The 20,153-nt window shown below is 44.0% G+C and overlaps 2 protein-coding genes across 7 annotated transcripts; one reads left to right on the forward strand and one right to left on the reverse strand.

Annotated features, from left to right (window-relative positions):
* Window positions 1-545: 545 nt before the first annotated feature.
* On the forward strand, window positions 546-4,893 carry LOC109529846 (myoD family inhibitor-like). Its single transcript, XM_019893341.1, has 3 exons — window positions 546-837; window positions 956-1,153; window positions 3,057-4,893. The coding sequence occupies exons 1-3, from the start codon at window positions 765-767 to the stop codon at window positions 3,326-3,328; spliced, it is 543 nt and encodes a 180-aa protein (XP_019748900.1). The 5' UTR covers window positions 546-764; the 3' UTR covers window positions 3,329-4,893.
* Window positions 4,894-5,306: 413 nt separating this feature from the next.
* ankrd26 (ankyrin repeat domain containing 26) lies at window positions 5,307-18,673 on the reverse strand. 6 transcript variants are annotated; one of them, XM_019893294.1, is made up of 29 exons: window positions 18,246-18,673; window positions 18,092-18,155; window positions 17,966-18,010; window positions 17,644-17,877; window positions 17,473-17,550; window positions 17,323-17,381; window positions 16,107-16,850; window positions 15,281-15,465; window positions 14,845-15,012; window positions 14,723-14,753; window positions 14,496-14,637; window positions 14,147-14,360; window positions 13,891-14,074; window positions 13,614-13,760; window positions 12,763-13,225; window positions 11,473-11,978; window positions 11,237-11,389; window positions 10,925-11,100; window positions 10,717-10,810; window positions 10,591-10,617; window positions 10,168-10,245; window positions 9,744-9,878; window positions 9,518-9,630; window positions 9,078-9,228; window positions 8,789-8,986; window positions 8,489-8,712; window positions 8,206-8,398; window positions 7,780-7,825; window positions 5,307-7,708 (listed from the first exon to the last, which is right to left on the reverse strand). In XM_019893294.1, the coding sequence occupies exons 3-29, from the start codon at window positions 18,003-18,005 to the stop codon at window positions 7,578-7,580; spliced, it is 4,914 nt and encodes a 1,637-aa protein (XP_019748853.1). In that variant the 5' UTR covers window positions 18,006-18,010; window positions 18,092-18,155; window positions 18,246-18,673; the 3' UTR covers window positions 5,307-7,577. The 6 variants fall into 6 exon arrangements, with proteins under 6 accessions (XP_019748853.1, XP_019748855.1, XP_019748852.1 ...); XM_019893296.1 differs by having other exon boundaries at window positions 14,496-14,634; window positions 14,845-15,015; XM_019893293.1 differs by having other exon boundaries at window positions 14,845-15,015.
* Between the last annotated feature and the right edge of the window lie 1,480 nt (window positions 18,674-20,153).

Raw genomic sequence — 20,153 nt, forward strand, 5'->3', positions numbered from 1 at the left:
TATATATATATATAAACAAATGTGTAGGCAGCCCATCTGCCTTCCAAAGATCTGAGTTTCGATCCCATCATGGAATAATAGAAATGAAAGCATCTAAAATTGTCAATGCGAACGTGAGCGGTTGCTTGTCTTGTCTATATGTGTCCTGCGATTGGCTGGTGACCAGTCCAGGGTGCACAGTGCCTCCCACCGCCAAAGCCAGGATAGGACCCGGCCCACCCGCAGCCCCACAACAAGCCAAGAAAAAGGACGGCTGACTCATGCTAAGCGAGCCAGAGGCTGTGACGTTAAGGAAATAAGCTCACATCCATGCGGGGCATGTGGCTCCATCGTGTGAAGGCATTCCGCCATGTTTGAGCTGCTTGTTTGGAGCGCAGTGCCGGGAAACGGGAGGGAAGAGTCACTGTGGCTGGAAGCGCAACACGAGCAGAGCAGAAGGTCACTCACGCTTTTTCCTGAAAGTCGGGCCCACATCTTAGCCGGTGGGGTTTCGTCTTCATGAAGAGGAGCCCGGGGTCGTCTTGAAGGAGGATGGGAGAATCTCCACTGGTGGGACAACAAACAAAAGACAACACTCATGAAGGCAAGTGGTCACTGACACTTAATACAATGTAATGTTCATGAAAAGTGGCGAATACTCTTCATGCGTGCAACTTCCAACGTCCTCTGTCAACCAATCTAAGTGGCGCGCGAGCACGAGGAGAATATGCAACCGCCAAGCAGGAGTTGTGCCTAATCAGGTGACTAGAGATTGTTTTTGATGTATGCCAGGGAGTGCGACATTTCAACGTAGAGCGGAAGACCCTCCCGTGACCATGTTAACAGATCTCATTGACAGTAGGTGGAAATTTGTCAACAATGATGTGAATTGAACACTCTTACACACTTAAAAAAAATTGCTGGTTTGTTTTACATATTGGATGAGGAAGCTTCATCGTGCGTCCGTGTCGTGCAGCGCAGCCTCAGAGAGGGTCAGCCTTGCCACAAGCGAGCTCCGCAGTGCGCGACAGCACTCCACGTGTTACCCGCGCGGCCACCCGCCCGCATTGTGGCCCGGCGGTCCCGAACGACGGCGTTGTATCGCGCAGCTCGGGTCAAGCGCGCGACTCCCACAGTGCGGCGGACTCAAAACCACGCGCTGCTACACCTGCAGGTAAGCGCAATCAGGTTTCGGCTGCCATCTTATTGGTCAATTGGAAAGAAAATGTGTTTAAAAAGTCTTTGGCGCGAGAAAAAAATGTTTGAGACTGTTAAAGCTGTTGGCAAAAAAAAAAAGGAAAACATTTCCTAAAAACGAAAACTTTTACTGCGGTCGCAAACACTCGCCAAACAGTGGGAGACGGGCTTAGTTCTTCTTATTTACTCATTTTTTTTCTCGAAATAACAATCAGTCATTCAGTAGATTTTTTTTGGGGGGGAGGGGTCAAATCTTCAGTTTTGAGAAATCTGTTCAGAGACGATTTTTTTTCTTTGCAAGAGAAGCTACAAAGGAAAAAGAAAAGCAAAAAAAAAAAAAAAACAAAAAAACAACGCATGTGGTGGTTTTTTTTTTCATCAGTGTGAACATGTGCTTGCTATGAAGATATACAATAAATAAATACATAATGACATTTGTTTCCCCGTCTACACGTAGCTATTAGCATACCGTATATTGATATTTTGTGAGGATGTGTGGGGGAATACTACTCAGGTGGCTAAAGTGGGAAAAGGCCAAAACGCTTCTCCACGGGGAATGTTGCCATCTTCCTTTCATTTACTTCCTGGAGTAAACAGGATAAAACGACTCCATTTGCATGAGCTGCCCCGCGTCTGGTCCTTGTGAGGATGAAAACGGGAAACGAGCACTAAAACAACGGGTAGCATCGCGTTAAGATCCACGCGAACGTACCACGGGGGTTAATGTAGGCAATTTCACACGCACCTAATTGGGGTAGAGCGCAATTATGCGGCGACAGCTTCTTTGTTTTGAAAACTCATCACCGGCGAGGCTTTGTGGCCTTTTTCCTTTTTCTTGATGACTCTCCCTGGAGGGCTGAACAAGGCTTTTGTGATTAAGAAAACGCAATCGCACATGATCAGTGCGGCTTTCAAGTTCTCCCTGGCACCGCAAACAAAACACGGGAGAGTCCTTTTAGGGTTAATAGAACAATTACGCCGCGGATTTGATGCTGTCTGACAGGCTTTTAGAACACGCGATGACCTCTGGTTGTTCACTCGAGAAGAGGAGCTGCACAGTCGAGTCGTCATCAGCGTATTAAAAGAGGGATAAACAGTTTGCAGGCGACCGGGATGGCCCACAAAATGTGTACATAACTGACAGCCACAGAAATGCATTGGGGAAGAAAAAAACAAACAAAAAATATCTTATTTACAGTATGTTTTGGTCGACTGTATTCACAATTCTCAAAACAGGGTCCAGGTGTCCAAATAAAAAATCGGTGACATGATTTTGTCAAAACTGTGATTTTTGCAGCTTTAAAAGGCGGAGCCTGGCCTGGTGAGTGACATGCGTATCGGCGAATGAGTGTAGAGCTGTTAGCTGGCTAAAGCACTAGCATGTCTGAAATAAAATAACATTTTGTAGTCAAATTATTCATTCAGGCCTATTCCAGGCCCATCTGAGGTCGACAGCAGCTCCCGCATGAGTGTGCTCATTGCGTTTGTGTTGAATTAACGACTCTCCCAGCCTTAAAAAAATACCTGTTGCATCACCTATGGTTGCTCCCCCTTTTCCACACTTGACCAACCAATCACAGGACAGAAAAATGCCGATTTTATAACGGACCAGTAAGTTGGCCCCGTGAGGACGAATTGGAAATCTGATTGGTTTAAGAAACAGTCCCATTGCTAATATGTTTTAAGTGACATCAACCAGCAACACTGATTCTGAAGGCCTTGGACATATTACATCAACACGGCAACACGTAGCGGCCGAAATCTGATTGGACGATAAATCTAACGGCAACATAAAAATACCGACAATGAATGGTTTATTGGGAATATGTGAATACAATTGCATGGGGCAGATACTCAAAGTGAGTGTTTCTGTCCATCAGACTCGTGCGCTCACCTGCTGCTGGCCTGCCTCTCCTGCCAATGCTCCGTGCTGCTGCTGGCGCTGCTGGAGGCCTGCGCGTCGGGCTCGCTCAGCCTCTGCGCCTGCTGCTGCGGCGCCTGCACCCGCTGCTGCGGCGCGCTGCATCAGGCGCCCGTGGAGGAGCTCGCCTGCCACGCCCACTGCCACTCGGTCCTCTTCCAGTCCTGCGGCGAGTCTACAGAGTGTCTGGAGTTTTGTATGGAGTGCTGCCGGATTTGCCACCGCAACTAGGGGACGACAAGGACTGAAAAAGAACTGCGAAAAAAATAAGAATGAGAATGCAGTGAGATGAAATGATGAACTTTGGGGTTGATACCTTTGTGCAAGTGGACAGTCACTCTTTCTCATGTCCAAATTGAAATTGTGCTCCACATAAGCGAGCATGTAAAGGTGCCGTTTTATCATCTCATTTGTTATGATGATGACAGTGTCGGCAAAAAAAAAAAGATTACTTATTTCCTCTGAGGTTTTGGAACAAAACAGAAACAAAACAGCGAGTAGCTTTTGAAGTATTAAAATAAATGCGCCAGGGCCAATTATCTGTCAGTGAAGTTTTGTTGGACAGCCAGTGTGGGACTCATCAAATTGATTTTTTTTTAAATTTCAAAACTATCTACTTCGAGGGGAGGGCGGGGGGGGAAGAAATATTGTTTCCGTACATTAAGCGCCATTTAATGACTCTGACCCGCATAAGAAGGGCCCTCCTTGTTCATTATCGGAGAGCAAAGTGTCTTGTTGTAATATCGCGGCATTGACTTCCACGTGAAGAGCCGAGGAGCGGGGCGACACCGAGTTTGTCATCTCCCCCCCTTGAATCCCTTCACGTATTTGTCTTAGAACATAAAAGAAAGCTTTAAGTCTGCCTAAGATCTTCAAGACGGATGGCGGTTTTTCTTTAAAAAGGACGTCAAGTGGGATGACAAGCAGAGAGTAAACAGCCAAAAATAAAACGGCAAGCAATAAAAAAATAAAAATGATTGTCAATCCGTCTGGAGGGGGAGCCAGGAGGTGCGTTTAAATGGCGTTTAAGACAATTGTTATTCTGCTGCTGACAAGAAAGAGTGGCGATGTCTCATTTGGACTGCAGCGGGTGGACGCTAACAAACATACACCCGCGTTTGTTCCGCTTGTCCGTCTCAATTTGTTCTACTCTCAAGCCACAACCGAGGACTCCGAACTTCCACTCTGCAGGTACATTATTCTGGCTACATTGACACCATCTTCTCGGCGACCACGGCAATCACCTTTCAGGCCAGACAACACGGGAAAAAGAAATATTGTAGTCAACAGGATTGGACTGTATAAAAACACGATCCACATCACCAACCCAGGCGGAAAACGCAGGCACAAAACGTGAGTGTACCTAAAGCGGTGTGCCCTTCCTTGTTGCGTTAGCGTCTATTGGCGGTTGGGAAGCCAGCTTCACCCTTTCATGCATCCAGTAACCTGATAACATGATAAGCCGTCCACTGTAGTCACCGCTGTCCCTGAAAGAGTTAATAGCGTCATGGCTAAAGTCAATTTTGAAAAACAAGAAAAAAAACACATGGTCAGTAAATGAGAAGATTGCCTTGATTCAACCTTACCATGCCAAAAATATGAATCACGATTAATTGAGGAATAATTAAAAACCATAATTTAGTTTTGGTACAAAACAAGAAAAAGGTAAAAAATATGAAGAAAAATACAATTCTTATCTAGGTTCCTTTTGCGGCACACAAAAGACCGCAAGCCAATGTGTTAAGTAAGTTAACAACTCAAACTGAAGTAAATGAAGAAAGTGTCTTCCACGTTAAGTGAGTCTTTGTTTTGTTGTTTTTTTGTGTTGTTTGTTTTTTTAGCATAAGGCTACACAAGCCAGGCCAAATATTTGCATGATGATTTGATATTGTTTATTGTGATCGATCAATCAAATGCTTGTGTTTGTTAAAACAAATACAGTACACGGAGAGAGAGGACCTCGAAAAAATATATAACTAATTTTACATGCAGATTAAATTGCAATCGCAATAATGAGGGAAAAAAAATCACGAGACTTTTTTTTTAATCATTCAGCCTTAATTTTAATTCACATTTTTTCTTGAGTGTGCCTCCTGATAGAAAAAAAAATCCCCACCCCTGGATTAAGGCAACAGCAAAAAGTTTGATAAATTTATGTATTTGCACATGACAAGACTTTGCTTTTGTTTCTTCTTCTTTTTTTTTTTTGACTAAGCATCAATGACAAAAAGATGACCCGACAAGGAGAGCTTTGTTTTTAACCGTCATAACTTTTCATTAGGAAAAAAAAAAAAAAAAAAAAAAACACACACACACAATCCTTTCAACTCCCCACATTTTCATTCATCATGTGTCTATTTGTATTCTTGGCCACATGTAAATCTGATGCTTGTAACCTCCTCAATCAAAACAAGCTTTACATGTAGTGTGTGAAGTGGCATCAATTGGGGGAGGGTGGGAGGGAGAAAGAAATAATAACACTTAATAGTCAGTCTGTCAGATGTGCCCATCTGTGGTAAAGAAAACCAAAATAAATGTGAGCACATCTGAATATCTCACACATGAAGGGGGTGGATCAAAGCCAATGGAAAAGACAAGCGTGGTGGGGGCACTCGTCAGCACGTTGTGTCATTCGAATAAGTGAGGGGAATCGTTTCTGAACCGACACATACGTTCCACTTTCATGCCCTCACAGTGAGGGAGTAGAAAGTAAACAGTGAAATATCACTAACGAGGGGCGGATAAGACATGAGTGCGTGCATGAAATATTGATGGAATGACGCTCCACCCCCCCAACCCCCTCCCTGTCATGAGAATAAGATGCCTGCAATTACTGCTCGTTATAAACTGCATGAAAGGTAAACTACGCGGAATTGCGTCAGTGGAGGTCAGCTGTAAATATTGCCGTTTCTTCCGCCAAGACGGCGATTTATAACAATGTGTCGGTATTCGGCGTATCAGCAGGTTTAAGGAGAACAGGTTTTTCTTTTTTTCTTCTTTTTTTAAGCAAACAACCTAAGTGTACCTAATCATGAATAGTCAAATGTAGTATTTATATCCATTAAACTGCTTCAACCTATTAGGACTGAAAAGATGCCATTGGGAAGAGATTTGAAAAGAAGAAGTGTTAGGAATACTTAATTTTGCAAAATCTTTTTTTTTTCCTTTTTTCTTGCACTTTTAAACCGGCTCACTCATGTTCCAAGTCAACTGGGATCGGCTCGGCGGCCCCTCAAGAGGATAAAGCGGTTCAGATAATGGATGGATAAATGTGGTTGAATGAAATGAGGCAATATGGGCTCTGAAGAGAAAATATTGATGGGTTATTTGTGTCATCTTTTTTGTTCTGTATGAAATACGTAATGGAATAATTTTACCTTGATTGCAATTTGTAAATAGCAGCATTTACTCAGGGAATGTTGCTTAACTTTATCGAGAAATATTTAGGTACTGTAAATATATAAAAAGGACATTTTATTTCTTGCCAGCTGGTTCAATGTGGCTTTTTCCAAGATTTACAAGCCACCATTTTAAGTGCAATTTAAGGAAAACGAAGGACTTGATTTACAAAAAAATCAAATAATTTCAAAGGACCCTTGCCCCGGACTATTGGTTTTTCAGCAATTTTGAAAGTTCCCAACTCGGTGACATTTTGAAGTTCAAATCAAGTCATTTTATTGGCTTTCTCATGCGACTTAACCCCCTGAAATTTACAGCAAGTTGGGGGTTTTGCAGTTTCATTTACAGGACTGGTTAACAGACAAACATCCCATACATTCTTTCAACGCTGCAGAAAGAAAACTCATGGGTGATCCCAAAAAAAAAAAAAAAAAAAAACCGACCCCTAAAATTAGTGACATGAATACAGACTTAACTTGGGGGTCCTCTGTTCAAAAAAAATTTTTTTAAAAAATTGTATGTTCATTGAGAAATATGTAGACTAGGACCTTTTTCGTTCCCATGACCGACCGTGAAACAAGCAACATGATCAACATAACCAAAAAGAACGATAACATTCAAATACTAGTTGCTGATTAAAAGTGACCTTTGACTGAATATTTCTCTGCAAATCCCTTTAATGACGCAAGATAAGAGTAAATTGTTCGGCATCTACTGATGAGCCACACATGAAGAACAGTTCGGTCGAACCCAAATTAAAAAATGTTGTTGACAGTCTTAATCATTGGCATGAGATGGCGAAAAATGGGTCAAATTATTTGATGTGGCTCGTGTAATGCAGCTCATTCGATAGTGTGGCTAATAAGTATGCTCACTTCCTGAGTGCTTAAGTGCAACGTGCATTTACTTTTGCTTGTCCTTGATCGGCGCCGTCCATATTCAAAGTTGTTATGTACAGATTTACACTGCTGCGAGATTTACCTCTTTTCTATTTCAAAAGTCCTTCTTTGAGGTCAGTGGTGACACGGGAGCCAGACATTTCTACCTCAACGCGTTACGCCTGGGACCCCTCGAGTGATTCTTAGACCTCGTGGTTCTTCTTCAGGACCTCCAAGTACTGCTGCTTTGCTCTGCTAACGGGGTCCAGGTCCACCCTTGCTGCGGAGCCCACCGGAGACATGCGGGCCAAAGAGACGTCAAGTTCCGCCGAAGCTGAGGAGGCAAAAATGGATGCGGATGCAAAATACGACGCGATAGCCGTTGTCGAGTGTTTGTTCTCGCACCTTTGTTGAGTTCCCTTGATATGCTTCTGTCCAACTGACGCTGCATCTGAAGGAAACAACAATTTGCAATTTGATTTTCATGAAACCTCGACTCATTTTGGTCTCGCTGAAAGGACGCCGGCAACCTAATAAGCAGCACGCATGAAGGCGGAGGAAAAGAAGTGTCCTTGAAGGAGAAACCACAAAGGTTGAAGCAAGTCGAATGTTCGAGGTGACAATTTTATATTGAAATGGATCATCCACCTTGCAGCTTTCCACGTAGTACGGACTTAGAGAAGACACGTCAGGAGAGGCATGATGGCATCTTACGTTGATAGGACGTCGCTAAGGTGATATCACCTTGGCTTTGGAACTTCAAAACTCATAAACTGGGACACTCGTACTACAAATCAAGGCACCGCTGTGCGGCGTATTATTGTGACTTACCATGATCAGGTAGTCCTCCACACTACTGCTTTGTCCTTCCGCCACGGGGCCAAGTAGCCGAGGGGCAAGGCTCCTGGATGGGCCGCCCAGAGGGACCACAAGCCCAGATGACGGCGGTCCAGGGGGGGTGAGGAGAGACCCGCCTCGCTCGCTGACCAACCTGGAACTGGCTTCCGTGAGCTGATGGTTAGTCCTGTACACAGAAAACAACAAATAGTTGACGAGGTGACTTGGAGCCGAATGTTTTTTTTTTTTTTTTTTTTTAAAGCAGCCACAATCAGACCATTTCAGATCGGCGGAGAGAGATTTGCGCAGCTTCTGCTCCTCTCGGTAGAGTTCTTTGAAGCGCTCCAGCTCCGTGTGTGCGGACTCTCTTTGGCTGAGGGTGTCGTGTTGGAAGGCTCGGGCTCGGTTCAGTTCGCTCTCCAGTTCTTGGATCTTCAAGCGCAGGCTGGCCTCGTTGGCCGCTTGGATCTGGTCCTGTGCCTCCTGGGTTGCCGCTTGAGACTGGGGTGAGGGAGGAATTAACAATCAATATACAATCCATCACATAAGTCAGCCGACTCGTTATTTTATACTCCACCTGCAGGAAAAGGTTGACTTCCTGTAGTTTATGATGTATTTCCTGCCGGGCCTTCTCCTCCACCTCTCGCCGATACTGCTCCATCTGTCTCTGCTCGACCTCGGAGGCCTCCACTCTGCGTTTGAGGCTCAGCACCTCCTCCTCCAGCAGCCTCCTGTCCGACAGGCTGCCTTGGAACGCTCCCCTCTCCAGCTCTCCCTGTAGGAGACCAGAAGGGCTTTATAAAACCGCTCAAATACTGTGTGGGTGACGTAGGTTAAAATGACAGCGATGCATCAGATGGACAAACCTTTTCTCTTCTTCCATCAAAAGCTCCATCGGCCCGGCTGGGTCTTCCCAGGTCCACCTTTAGACTGCTCAGCGGAGAAGCAAAGTCACCTGCGCCGCCACCGCGCATTTTCTCCACCGTCCTCTTTGCCATTTTACATACAGTCCGTAGCCTTAAATTAATTTGGGGAAAGAAAAAACACATTAGTGTGAATTACAATGGAATGTTTACAAAACAAATTGAGGCTAAAAACTTGTCGGACTCAACAATCAGGTTCAAAGGTCAAGTGTCTTTTGAATGCCACTGCATCTATGAAAGAAAAAAGTTCTAATTTTGTCAAAATTGGGACTGTTCTATGCTTCGAGATGCTTGCTCTCCTATTGGGGTGCTGTTTGCAAATACTAAATGGGAGGCCATGTCGGTCCAGGTGAGACAAATGAAAGGCTGTGCTCAGGACTCACCTGTTTATTTCCTTTTGAAGCCCTGTGTTTCTCTCCATCTCTTGTTCCAATCGACAATCGACAGCCTTCTTCTGCTCTGCTATTTTCTTGGCTTTCTTCTTCTCTGTTTCCACCTTAACACACACACCACAAAAGCCATCAACAAAGGGGGGTGAGGGGAATATGAAGGCTACAGGAGTGTTTGCTGTTACACTGTTACAGTGGTTCAAGTCATAATGACACTCACCTGGCTGCTGAGTTCTCCTTTTTCCTTTTCGAGCTCTGCTAGACGAAGTCCTAACTTGGAGCGGCTCTTGAGCTCCTCCTCCCACATGGCCTGCGAGTCGTGGGCGCTGTTCGACAACATGCTTTGCTTCTGCACCTGAACACATTGAAAGAAAATATATATAAGCTAGACATTTGTGTGGAAAAAATATATACACTGCATTAAATCGGTTTCTACAACGCATTTAAAACTGTTTTTTAAAATTCAAACAGTGACAATAATTCTGACTTTACTAGTCTATTACCTTAGGTTAGTGAGAGACTACAACATGTTACATGTCGCGTTAAACAAGTATCTGTACTTTTATTGAAGTACTTTCCAGAGTGTGGGGACTTTTATCGAATGCAATTCTTAATAAAATAGCTAAAGTAAATATAGCGCTCACCTCTTTACTGAGTTGGTCCTCTAAAGTCATCTTACTACTTTGTAGGTTGGTCACCAAATCTTCCAAACGATCTCTGACCTACAGAGGCAAGAACAAACGTTACAGTTTCATATGATGGAGCCTAAAGTGTTTTGTTTATTGAAGATAAAGAAGCAAATGGCTGATTTGAATATTTAAAGAGCTACTGAGGAGTCCGGATAGATTAGAACATGCACCATGCAACTCAAAAAGATGAAGTTAAGGACTCGAAAGGAAAAGAATCAGTGCGGTCAGCAATAAAAACCTCCACCGGCGAACGGTTGCCACGTTGAATGATTGTTTGCATGGTGTGAGCTGAATTTATTCAAAGGCACCAGAGAATCAGCCCTGAATTTCATTTGGCAAAAGTCAGAGACAAACTAAATCAAAATCTAAAACACCAACCATTTGTCCATTTGCACTGTCAGATAGCTGGGAACAAAATACATGCGCTTAAATATGTAAATCAGGAGAGTACAAGTAATGCCATCGTGTATTATAAAATTGTGATTGCAAATGAGTTGCACTCACCCTTGCCTCCTCCTGAGAACCTTTCTGAAGTGCTTCAATTTTGTTTGCCTGTTGCTTCGCAGCAGCCTCGAGCTTGACGTTCTCAATCTCCAGCCTATGCGCCAAAAAAAAAAAATAATAATAAAATGAGTGTGTAGAATTGATTCCCGACTGAAAACTGTGCTCTCTGTTGCGTCAGTGCACAGGAGAACACACTGTCACCATTTACCTTTGCACAGTCTCTTCCAGCTGTTTGACAACGACATTGGAGGCAGCGGCAGCAGACAGCGCCTCCTGCTGTTTCTGAGTGGCGGCGCTGAATTCTTTCTCTCGTTCGTCCAGACGACATCTTAGATCGTTCGCATGTTTCTCACCTTGAAGGCACTGGGATTCTCGCTCAATCATCTGCGTGACAGAAAAGATCAGCAATGTTTAAAAAAAAAAAAAAAAAAAAAAAAAAGAGTGTGTGTTTTCACTTCTCATCAGCACCACAAATGAGGCAATGAGGGAAAAGTCAGTCGGCGCTGTTCCCTGTCATGACCTTCTCTTTAAGACTGTCCATGTCGTTAATGAGCCGAGTCTTCTCTTCCTCCAAATCATTACGATAGCGGGTGTTGATCTCCAAAGAGGCTTCACACATCGACAGCTTCTTTAATGAGTCTGCTAACTCCTGCTGCAGCTGCCTCTGACTTGCCTGTGCCAGGAAAAAAACAAAACAAAAACAAGAATCACTTTAATGTGGTCATGAGGGTGAAAAGTTTCAGCTTGTGCTTTCACCTCTCTCTCATTTTTCTCTTCCTGTAATTGGTGGATTTGTTCTCGTAGTTCAGCAGCTTTTGCGGCCAGGTCTTGATTCCGGTCCTGCACAAGTTGTACTCTGTCCTCGCAGTCGGCGCGAAGCTTGGACAAAATGTCACTGAAAGACTTTTGGGCGTTTGTCACGGCATTCTCCTTTGCAACACCTTTGTTTTGAGCCTCTTCCAGCTGTTGCCGCAGCAACATGGCTTCACTCTGCACTTGGGCTAGGCGCTCCTGTGTAGCCTCTTGGCGCGCTGCGGCCCGAGTGACCAGCTCCTTCTCGGCCTGCAGAGCGGCCTCAAGCTCTTTAACGCGCGTGGCTATCTGGTCGCTCTCGCGCTGCACGGTGTTCAGCAGGAGGTTTTTCTCAGTCAGCTGCAGCATGACCCGATGGGCCTCGTTCTCCATGCCGTTGGCGTGCGCCTCTGCCTTGGACAACTTCTGGGAAAGGCTGCTTACTGCTTCGTGCTGACTGGATGCCTCACCTGTACAGATAAGTCTGAGTCAGTGTTGTTCCACGACCCGCAATAGGTCACACTCTGCAATGTTGTGTCCAATAGGATGTAAGTAAACTACTAGGAAACAAGTATCCAGGGGCAAAAGTCCACGAGGGTGCAAGCAGACTGGGAAACAGGTGGACGAGGATACTGGTACACTCGGCTGCAAATACATTCTGACACAATTAGATAAGGACGCAAGTCCATTTGGACAAGTAAAGAAAGACACTTGTCCACCAGGACATAAGTCTACTAGGATAAAATTAATTTAGGACACAAGTTCAGTAGAACACAAGTAGGTGTGTGGCAGGGGTAAAAAAAATAAACACATTATACCTCCCACACATTATAAAAACATTTATTAAAACACACTACGTACTTGAACGCACTGTAAATGTGAATGTATTTGGGGAAAAAGAGACACGCACAAAATGTATAGAAAGGAATACGAATTGTAGTGTCTATATGCCTATGCCTTTAAGAGGCGGGGCCTGGTGGTGTGTGATGTTGGCGAGTCAAGTAGAGGCCTAGGGCGTCTTTTGCCTCGTGATGAACTGACATATTGGCATATTTGGCTGGAATCACAAGCTAACGGTTATCAAATAATACCAGTCAAAAGTGTGTAACATTGTTTTTCTTTATGGACTTATTTTCTTTTGTATTTTCTGCATTGATCAATAATCATCCCCATTATTTGTCATTTCAATCTTCTTTGAGGTGGAAACCTGAACTTGTACAGAGTTTTTGTCATGACAGCATTTGCGCTACTTACTCGAGAGTCTGTCTTTAAGACGACGGTGTTCCTCCTTCTCCTGGAGCAGAGCTTTCTCTGCGTCCGACCGGGCCGCCATGGAGCGCTCGGCCTCCTGCAGCGCCGCGGTCAGGCGAGCGCGGACCGACTCCAACTCCGCCGCCTGGGTCTCTCGGGTCTGACGCTCGTTCTCCAGGCGAGTCGCGGTGACGGTCAACTCGGACTTCATGATGGCCGTCTGGTTGTTGAATTCCAAGGCGGTTTGGTTCATGGTGTCCCCGTTGGCTTTGAGAGCTTGCCTGGTCTCTTCCAGTTGTTCCTTGAGGGCTTTATTCTCCTCCTGGAGGTCTCTCTGCTTGATGCTGCTGCTGGCCTGGGAATTCTCCAGGTCAGTTCTGAGGGTGCTCAGCTGCTCGTGAAATATCGAAATCTGCTGGAGCAGCTCCCGCTCCCTGTCGCTGGCCTCCGTGAGCTGTGACAAGGCCTATGAATGTTGAAAAATGCATGGACGCAAATACTTTAGTCGCACAACGCCATCTTATGCCCACAGATTTACAAGAATTTAAATAGACTTTTTACCCCAAAAAAGGAAAAAAGGGGTACATATGAAATTTGTTGGCCCGCTACATAATATTATGAAGCCTTAAAATATATTTCCATGTATATTGTAAGATTTTTCTCTTTATTTCTTTTCAAAGTACTTAAAAAAACGGATGAAATGTTAAACTTGTAAACTTATTTTAAAAAGCAATTTTTTGTCCAACTGGCTTAAATTAGATTCGTGAAACATGTCCACCACCATCCTCACTGATTCTTGTTCTGTAATATCGCAACAATGGCTCGCAAGGGTGTCAAAACTACCGCTGCTGTACCTGGTGACTTTTGCTGATGTTCCTTTTGTTCTCCTCCTCGATCTCTTGTTGCTTGCGCACATGACTGCTGAGCAGATTCTCCAGCACCATGCGAGCGCTGCGCTCCTGAGCCAACAGCGTTTGGGTCTGATTGTTGTCCTCCTCCAGCTGGAGCGATAAAGAATAAATACAAAAAATAAATAAATAGTAAAAAAAACGTCATCTACGGAATGGCCTCCAGCAGTCTCATGAGACGCCGACTCGCAGCATCTGATGGGGACAACCGCACGCGTCGTACCTGCTTCTTGTTGTTTACAAGTATTCGCATCTCCAGCTCCAAGTTCCGAAGAGCCAGCTCCACTTTCTGCCTCTCCTGAACCTCGACCTGCCGCTGCTCCTCTGTCCTCCTCAGCTTATCTCCGGTGGTGTTGTACATCATGGTGGCGTTACGTCCGTTTTCTTGCTCCTGTTTTAGCTGAAATCTGCACCGCAACCGCGAGACAACAAAGATTATGAAAAAAAAAAGAATACAAAGAGAATAAAGCAGTTCTCACCTGAGGTTGGTGACTTCCGTTTGTAAGTCCAGCTGAGTGCGCTCCAAGGCCGACTTGACATCTTTCACCTCATCCAGAGAGTGCCGTAGCTGCGCCTTCTCCGTTTCCAGGAGGATCACTTTGTCGGCAAAGAAGCTGTGACGGCTTTTGGCCTTCTGAATGGAGCGCTCATATTTGTGGAAAATGTTCTGCAGCTTGACCATGCTCCTGGAGTCTGAGAAATAAAGAATAGCTACTTAGATGACGGGGAATTTGTGATGGATGAGACAGCCGTGATGCTGAAGTGATCTGCTTTTTTTGTGTATCTGGAGATCTGTTTAGTTCAGTTGTTTGAATAAACAAACCGCACCTGTCACAAGTGAATCCAGGTTCTGAATGAAGAGAGAGCTACAACGATGGCCTGAAGAGCGAAAGTCAGAATCATCTGTGGTCACGTCGGATGACGAATTGAGCTCGTCAATATCTTCAGACATCTCAATTTCTTCTGACTGCTTAATAAATGCAAAAATGTCGTCGGAATCTACATACAGAATTGAACTTCAGTCTTAAAAAAAAAAGGCACAAAAATTAAATTACCTGTTTTTTTCTCGGCTCTCTAGTTTTATGCCTGTTGCCAACAGAGGAAAAAAAAACGACTTGCTGTGGTAATAAATGAACAATTTTCAAATAAAATGTGTGTCATGAGGCACAATACACACCTTGCTTCATCATCCGACACGTCACTTAAAGTGCTGTCGTCAAACAATGAGAGCTCTCTGTTGTCAGTCTGAGGGCTTCTGGATGCGTGGACCTTCTCTACAGCTTGTTCTTTGGGTTTGCCGACGCCGGAGGTCCGCTGATGTGAGAGTTGGGATTCCACCGGTGCGCTGCTCGTGATATGGAGAAAAAAAAACAAAAACACAGACAGGAGCCTGTAAAATGGATAACAGTGGCACTAAATAATAACTCCACCTAAAGGATATATCGAGTGAAACTCGAAAAGACAAATTCCAATTTTAAAACAGGAAAAGGGTTTAATCTGAAGAAACATGACAAACCATAATGTTTCTACATCCTTTATTTGGATCTCCAACAACATTTAATGGGTTCTATTTGTACAATATGTTCACACACAAATGAAAGCACATACTGTACCTGTCACAGGATAGAGGCTTCCATGTTTGTTGGGGGTCTTCAGCCTGGCTCGACGTCTCTTTGCGGTTCACTGAGCCAACCTCGGGCTTCTCGATGGCAAACCCGTCAAAGGCGTTCCCACCTGTGCCACTGAAGTCACTCGGATTTTTCACTGAAACCGCAGCCTCGGGAGTCTCTTTGACAGCCTGAAAAGACCACAGCAATGGCAAAAAAAGGTTGGGCCTCGTATTTTGTTTTACATGTCTTGCGTACACGGTCATTCATCGTTTGGAATTTCTTTGGAGAGCTAAAAGCGGGAACTTGCACTTGACAAATAAACGCACCTGGAAATATTATTTCAGTAAATTAATGACTACAACACATGCAAAGCCCATGCAGGATGCAATAGTCTACCGCTAACAACATTGTGGAAAGACAAACAACAACTCAAAGCGTACACTCATTTGAACATGAGATGGAAACAAAACTGAAAATGGCATCAAACGGAGTTAATGGAAGAAAAATGGCACTTGTCAAAGTCGACTTTTTAAATCCACTGTAGGTCCAAATCACCAGAGAATATATACAATAAATAAATAAAGGAAAATAAAATCGATGGTGCATAAAAATGTTCTGTGGGATGAAGATAAAGGAGAAATGAGGGTGGATAGTTAAAGAAACTTTGATAGGTTAAATAACACAACGAAAGAGTCAAATAAAAGTTCATGCTGTTTGACAAATTTGGAGCCAATCAGAATTTTTTTTTTTCCCCCTCATAAAAAAATACGATGAGAGAGGACAGCAAACATTGAAAGGAACTAAAGGAGCCGGGCGGTCCATCTTCTACCTCTTTCTCGACTTCCTGGTTCAACTTCACGTCCTCTTGAAAGTCTTGAAGGGCAACAACAGGGAAAGAAGCAGACTGTCTGTTTAGCCTCATGAGCTGAGAACTAGCAAGTTCTGGCGGGTTCTTCTTCGAGTTGCTGTGGTACTTTTCAGGTTCGTCTAGTTGATGTTTGTGACGAAGCCCAGGTTTACTGCGGCCAGCGGAGTCTACCCTGCTCTCCTCCTTTGCCTTGTCAGCTTGTGGTGCCTCACGATGGAGGGCTTCTTCTGCTTCTTCAACCATGATGCTCTCATGAGCAGGGAAGCGGCTGTCCGGTATCTTCTCCTCGGTCTCGAAGGAGTCAGCAGAATCCGACGCAGAATCGTCCGAAGCAGACGCCCTCTGTTCCGGGACAGAAAGTAGGACCAGTTTCCTGGCGCGAGCAGCGAGGCATAAAATGGCATCTCCTTTCTCTTCGTCGCTTGACTGTTCTTCAGCAGAGGATGCGTTCACCTGCATTTCATCAGCGAAACTTTCTGCTTTGAACTGCTCTTCAAATCCAAAGGTGGATTTTGCTTCTTTCATCTCCACTTCTTCCCAAAGCTTCTCATAGCGGGTCAGCGGTAGAACATCATCATGGGGTCTTTCCTGTGAACTTTGTTGATCTCTAACCACGTTATGGCCTCCCTCAACAAAGCCCGTCAGGTCAGACGCGTGTGGGTGACTTGAATCCAAGTCACATGACTTGAATGCATGATCTTTTTCCTTTTTTTGGGGGGGAAGGGGGGCACAAAACAAGACCCAAAAAACAAAACAAGGCATTTCACAATTATCTTTCCAAACAACGGATGACATTTTCATCATGTGAGTTCAGCAAAATTATTGCCAACAGAGTATGTTAACTGATCGGATGTGTGATTTGCCAAAATTGAATGCAAGATGTTATAATTCCAGAGGGCACACCGACAAACGTTCCACAGATCTCATCACCAAGTGTCCCGATACACAAGTCCCTCTCATAATGACATGAACAACCATTTACACGATTTGGAGAGAAAAGCCGGGTGCAGATTTACATTTCTGAATTCTGTCAAGAAATTAAAAGCCAAACCATGTTGAAGGCCCCCCATCTTCCTGCCTAAAAAATTCTCCCCATGAGTGTAGACGAATGTGTGGTGTGGTGACGAATGAAATAAGCATTGCGTGCTGCTGATGTCATCAGCGGGCGATTTCTCACCTCTTCTTGCTGCTTGTCATGTTGCAAATGGCTTCTTTTGTCTTCTGCCTCTGTTGAGACTTCAGAGTAGCCGAAGGACAGGCAGAGTCTTTACACAGAGAACATGTGCACAAGTAGGACTACTAAGAAATGGGGTGTGGGACTTTTTACCTTCTCTGGCCGCATCCCGAAGCTGCTGATTGGCCGCCGTGCATGATGAAGCCGAAATGTCTTGGCCCCAATCCAAATCTGAAGTAGAACATGCAAAAGAAACAAGATGGTTGAAATGTGACTTGAATGGCAAGTTTAAAGAAATAAGAAGAAAAGTGCAAAGTGATTTACTGTCACTCTCTTGAGGCACCGCCTTCTTGGAACGAGGCTGGGGATGAGGAACGGCGACCTGTTTCTCGTCTGCGCCGATCCTCCTCGGAGGAGCGATGGGTGCTTTTGGCGACTCATCGGGCTCCTTCTCCTTAATGGAGGATTGTGGCAATTCTTCGGGTGTCGGGGGAGTCTCTGTGCCTCCAGGCAGGCTTTTCTTACTGATATTGCTTGATGTATCCCAGTCTGATGCATCTGTAAGAGGTGAAAAAAAAAATGGAGCCATCCACTACAACTTAAGCTGAACAATTTTGATGCAGTCTTGATAAGAACTCATTCTGACCTTCAGCATAGTCAAAATCTCCCAAACCAAGTTCCTCCATCAGGTCTGTCAAAGAAGCAAAGAAAGAAAATGTACGTATTCAAAAGAACAGAAGAAATAATGCCTCAGGTTTGTAAACTTACTGACCTGTTTTTTCCTTGCTTTTTCCTTCACATTTGCTCAAAAGCAGTCCCCATTTGGTCTCCTCATTCTAGCAGTGTGAAAATCACCCATTACTATGACATATATACAAATAAATAAATAAATAAATAATACCGTCATTCTGGTGATGAGCTTTTACCTCTTTTTGCGTTGGATCCTCTTTTTGAACATCTCTGGTGTCTTTACTTTCAGCAACAGATGGAACAGCACCAAGGCCTGCTAAGTGACAGAAGTCATTTCAGGTCGTAATTTGAACCATGTTGCATTCAGCCCAAACAAGCTCACACTAGTCTGCCAGAAGAAGTTTATTATTTTTTTTAACGAAGCCAGAAGTGGAAACAGTTCAGTGCCAACATTTGAGGGGTCAGCTGTAAATGAGCATCTTCATCGCTGTCTGTCAAGATGATCAAATTGAGAGTATGAAACTTGAAGCACTTTCATGGACAAATAGACAGTAAAAAGAGAAACTATGTACTTCCAATATGATGGATGGACTTGATGACACCGACGTCCAAGGAAAGATGTCATGCAAATGAGATGCAGTTAATGAAAATACCTGATATTTGGAAATTTTAAGCATTTAGATCAGTGGTTCTGAACCCTTTTAGAGGTACCGAACCCAACCAGTTAATATGCACATTCACCAAACTCTTCATGAGTGAAAAATAAATAAATAAATAAATATATAAACAAATAAATAAATAAAATTTACAAATTCAAGATATAAAAAAACGCATTTATTATAAACAGAAAAAGGAAATAAAATCTCAAGAGATAAGTATACTTTTTTTTTTTTATTGTACGACGTACTATCACTACAGTCACACGCTGACAACAAAGCGAACTCAATTTCCCAGAGCACTGATTGGACAAGCAATGTCATGTGATCATCTGCAGCCAATGATGGCCAAACGGGCGTGTCATAACTAATTAACTTGTTGATCCGCGTGTGTCTTACCCTCAATGGCAGAGGCTCCGTCGAACCCCTGGGGTTTAATCGAACACAGGTTAAGATCCACTGATCTCGGTCAAAGGTGGGCACTTAATTTTGCAAAAGGGCCACACAAACCTGGAGCGCTTGCCGAAGTCCAAGCTAACATGCTAATTTTAGAAACGTTGCCACTCGTCCACATAAGTTTCATGGAAATCAAATAGTCCAGTTTTGGGGAAATTCTGCAAACTCAACGTGATCAAACAATGCCTCTCACACTTGTGCTATTATGCTTGCTGGAGCTAGGAAGTGAGGTATATTCCCAACACTTCTACCGTCACATCTGTACAGACTCAAGTCTTCAGCCCCTGAGACAGCAATAACATTCACAAGATAATGATGTGGTTCCGTCGAGCATACCCCATTGTGCTATTACAAGACGAAAGACATATCATCCTCCATTTTCATGATATGAAAGCAAGACACAAGGGGAAGATGGCGAGACGGCAACCACATAAGAGTACGTGATCATTTATCTCAGCTGGAATCACTTAAGTCCCACCAAGTATGGGATTGTTAAGCAGCATGAACACAGATGGACATTTGCTTACTTGTGGTGTCAAGTATTACATTCAGTCCAAGTCCGCGACGAGCTGATGAAGCACCATTTGACTTAAATGATGAGTATTGCGTACACTGTCTGAAGCAGGCTCAGCTGATGTCATTGATTCTCTGTGCCTCATTGCTCTTCATGTGGTCGCGTTAAAAAGCACTCAATATGATACAGTACTATGATACAGTTTCCTGTACAACATAATGCAAACTTTTGTGATCAACTTTCTAGTTTATGAAGCTTGTCTGATAAGACCGACTACCGGTAAATGAGTCTTCAATGCGCTCAATAGCATCTCTATTGCAGGAACTTGTGTCGTCTTGCGCTCTTGACCTCAAGCATTTCCTCACATCTGTGCCGGAATCAGGAGACGCACCGTCATCAGTACAACCGTGGTCCACTGCAAATATCAACAATTCACACTGAAGCGCCAACAAAGGAGTCTTGTGCTTCCCATTTGCCCTCTAAAAAGAAACTCCATCTCATCTTTTTTTTTTTTTTTT

The sequence above is a fragment of the Hippocampus comes genome, unplaced genomic scaffold (assembly GCF_001891065.2).
Source record: "Hippocampus comes isolate QL1 unplaced genomic scaffold, H_comes_QL1_v1.1 scaffold62, whole genome shotgun sequence".
NCBI lineage: Eukaryota > Metazoa > Chordata > Actinopteri > Syngnathiformes > Syngnathidae > Hippocampus > Hippocampus comes.

What these genes read in the sequence shown, in the direction of transcription:
- LOC109529846 (XM_019893341.1), top strand. Translation starts at nt 765, where the DNA reads ATGCCAGGGAGTGCGACATTTCAACGTAGAGCGGAAGACCCTCCCGTG. An exon ending in GTTAACAGATCTCATTGACA is followed by an intron (nt 838 to 955) that starts GTAGGTGGAAAT and finishes CGTGTCGTGCAG; the next exon opens with CGCAGCCTCAGAGAGGGTCA. An exon ending in ACGCGCTGCTACACCTGCAG is followed by an intron (nt 1,154 to 3,056) that starts GTAAGCGCAATC and finishes TCTGTCCATCAG; the next exon opens with ACTCGTGCGCTCACCTGCTG.
- ankrd26 (XM_019893293.1), bottom strand. Translation starts at nt 18,005, where the DNA reads ATGGAGGAACTTGGTTTGGGAGATTTTGACTATGCTGAAG. An exon ending in TTGTAAACAACAAGAAGCAG is followed by an intron (nt 13,761 to 13,890) that starts GTACGACGCGTG and finishes TTATCGCTCCAG; the next exon opens with CTGGAGGAGGACAACAATCA. An exon ending in CTGGAAGAGACTGTGCAAAG is followed by an intron (nt 10,811 to 10,924) that starts GTAAATGGTGAC and finishes TTTGGCGCATAG; the next exon opens with GCTGGAGATTGAGAACGTCA.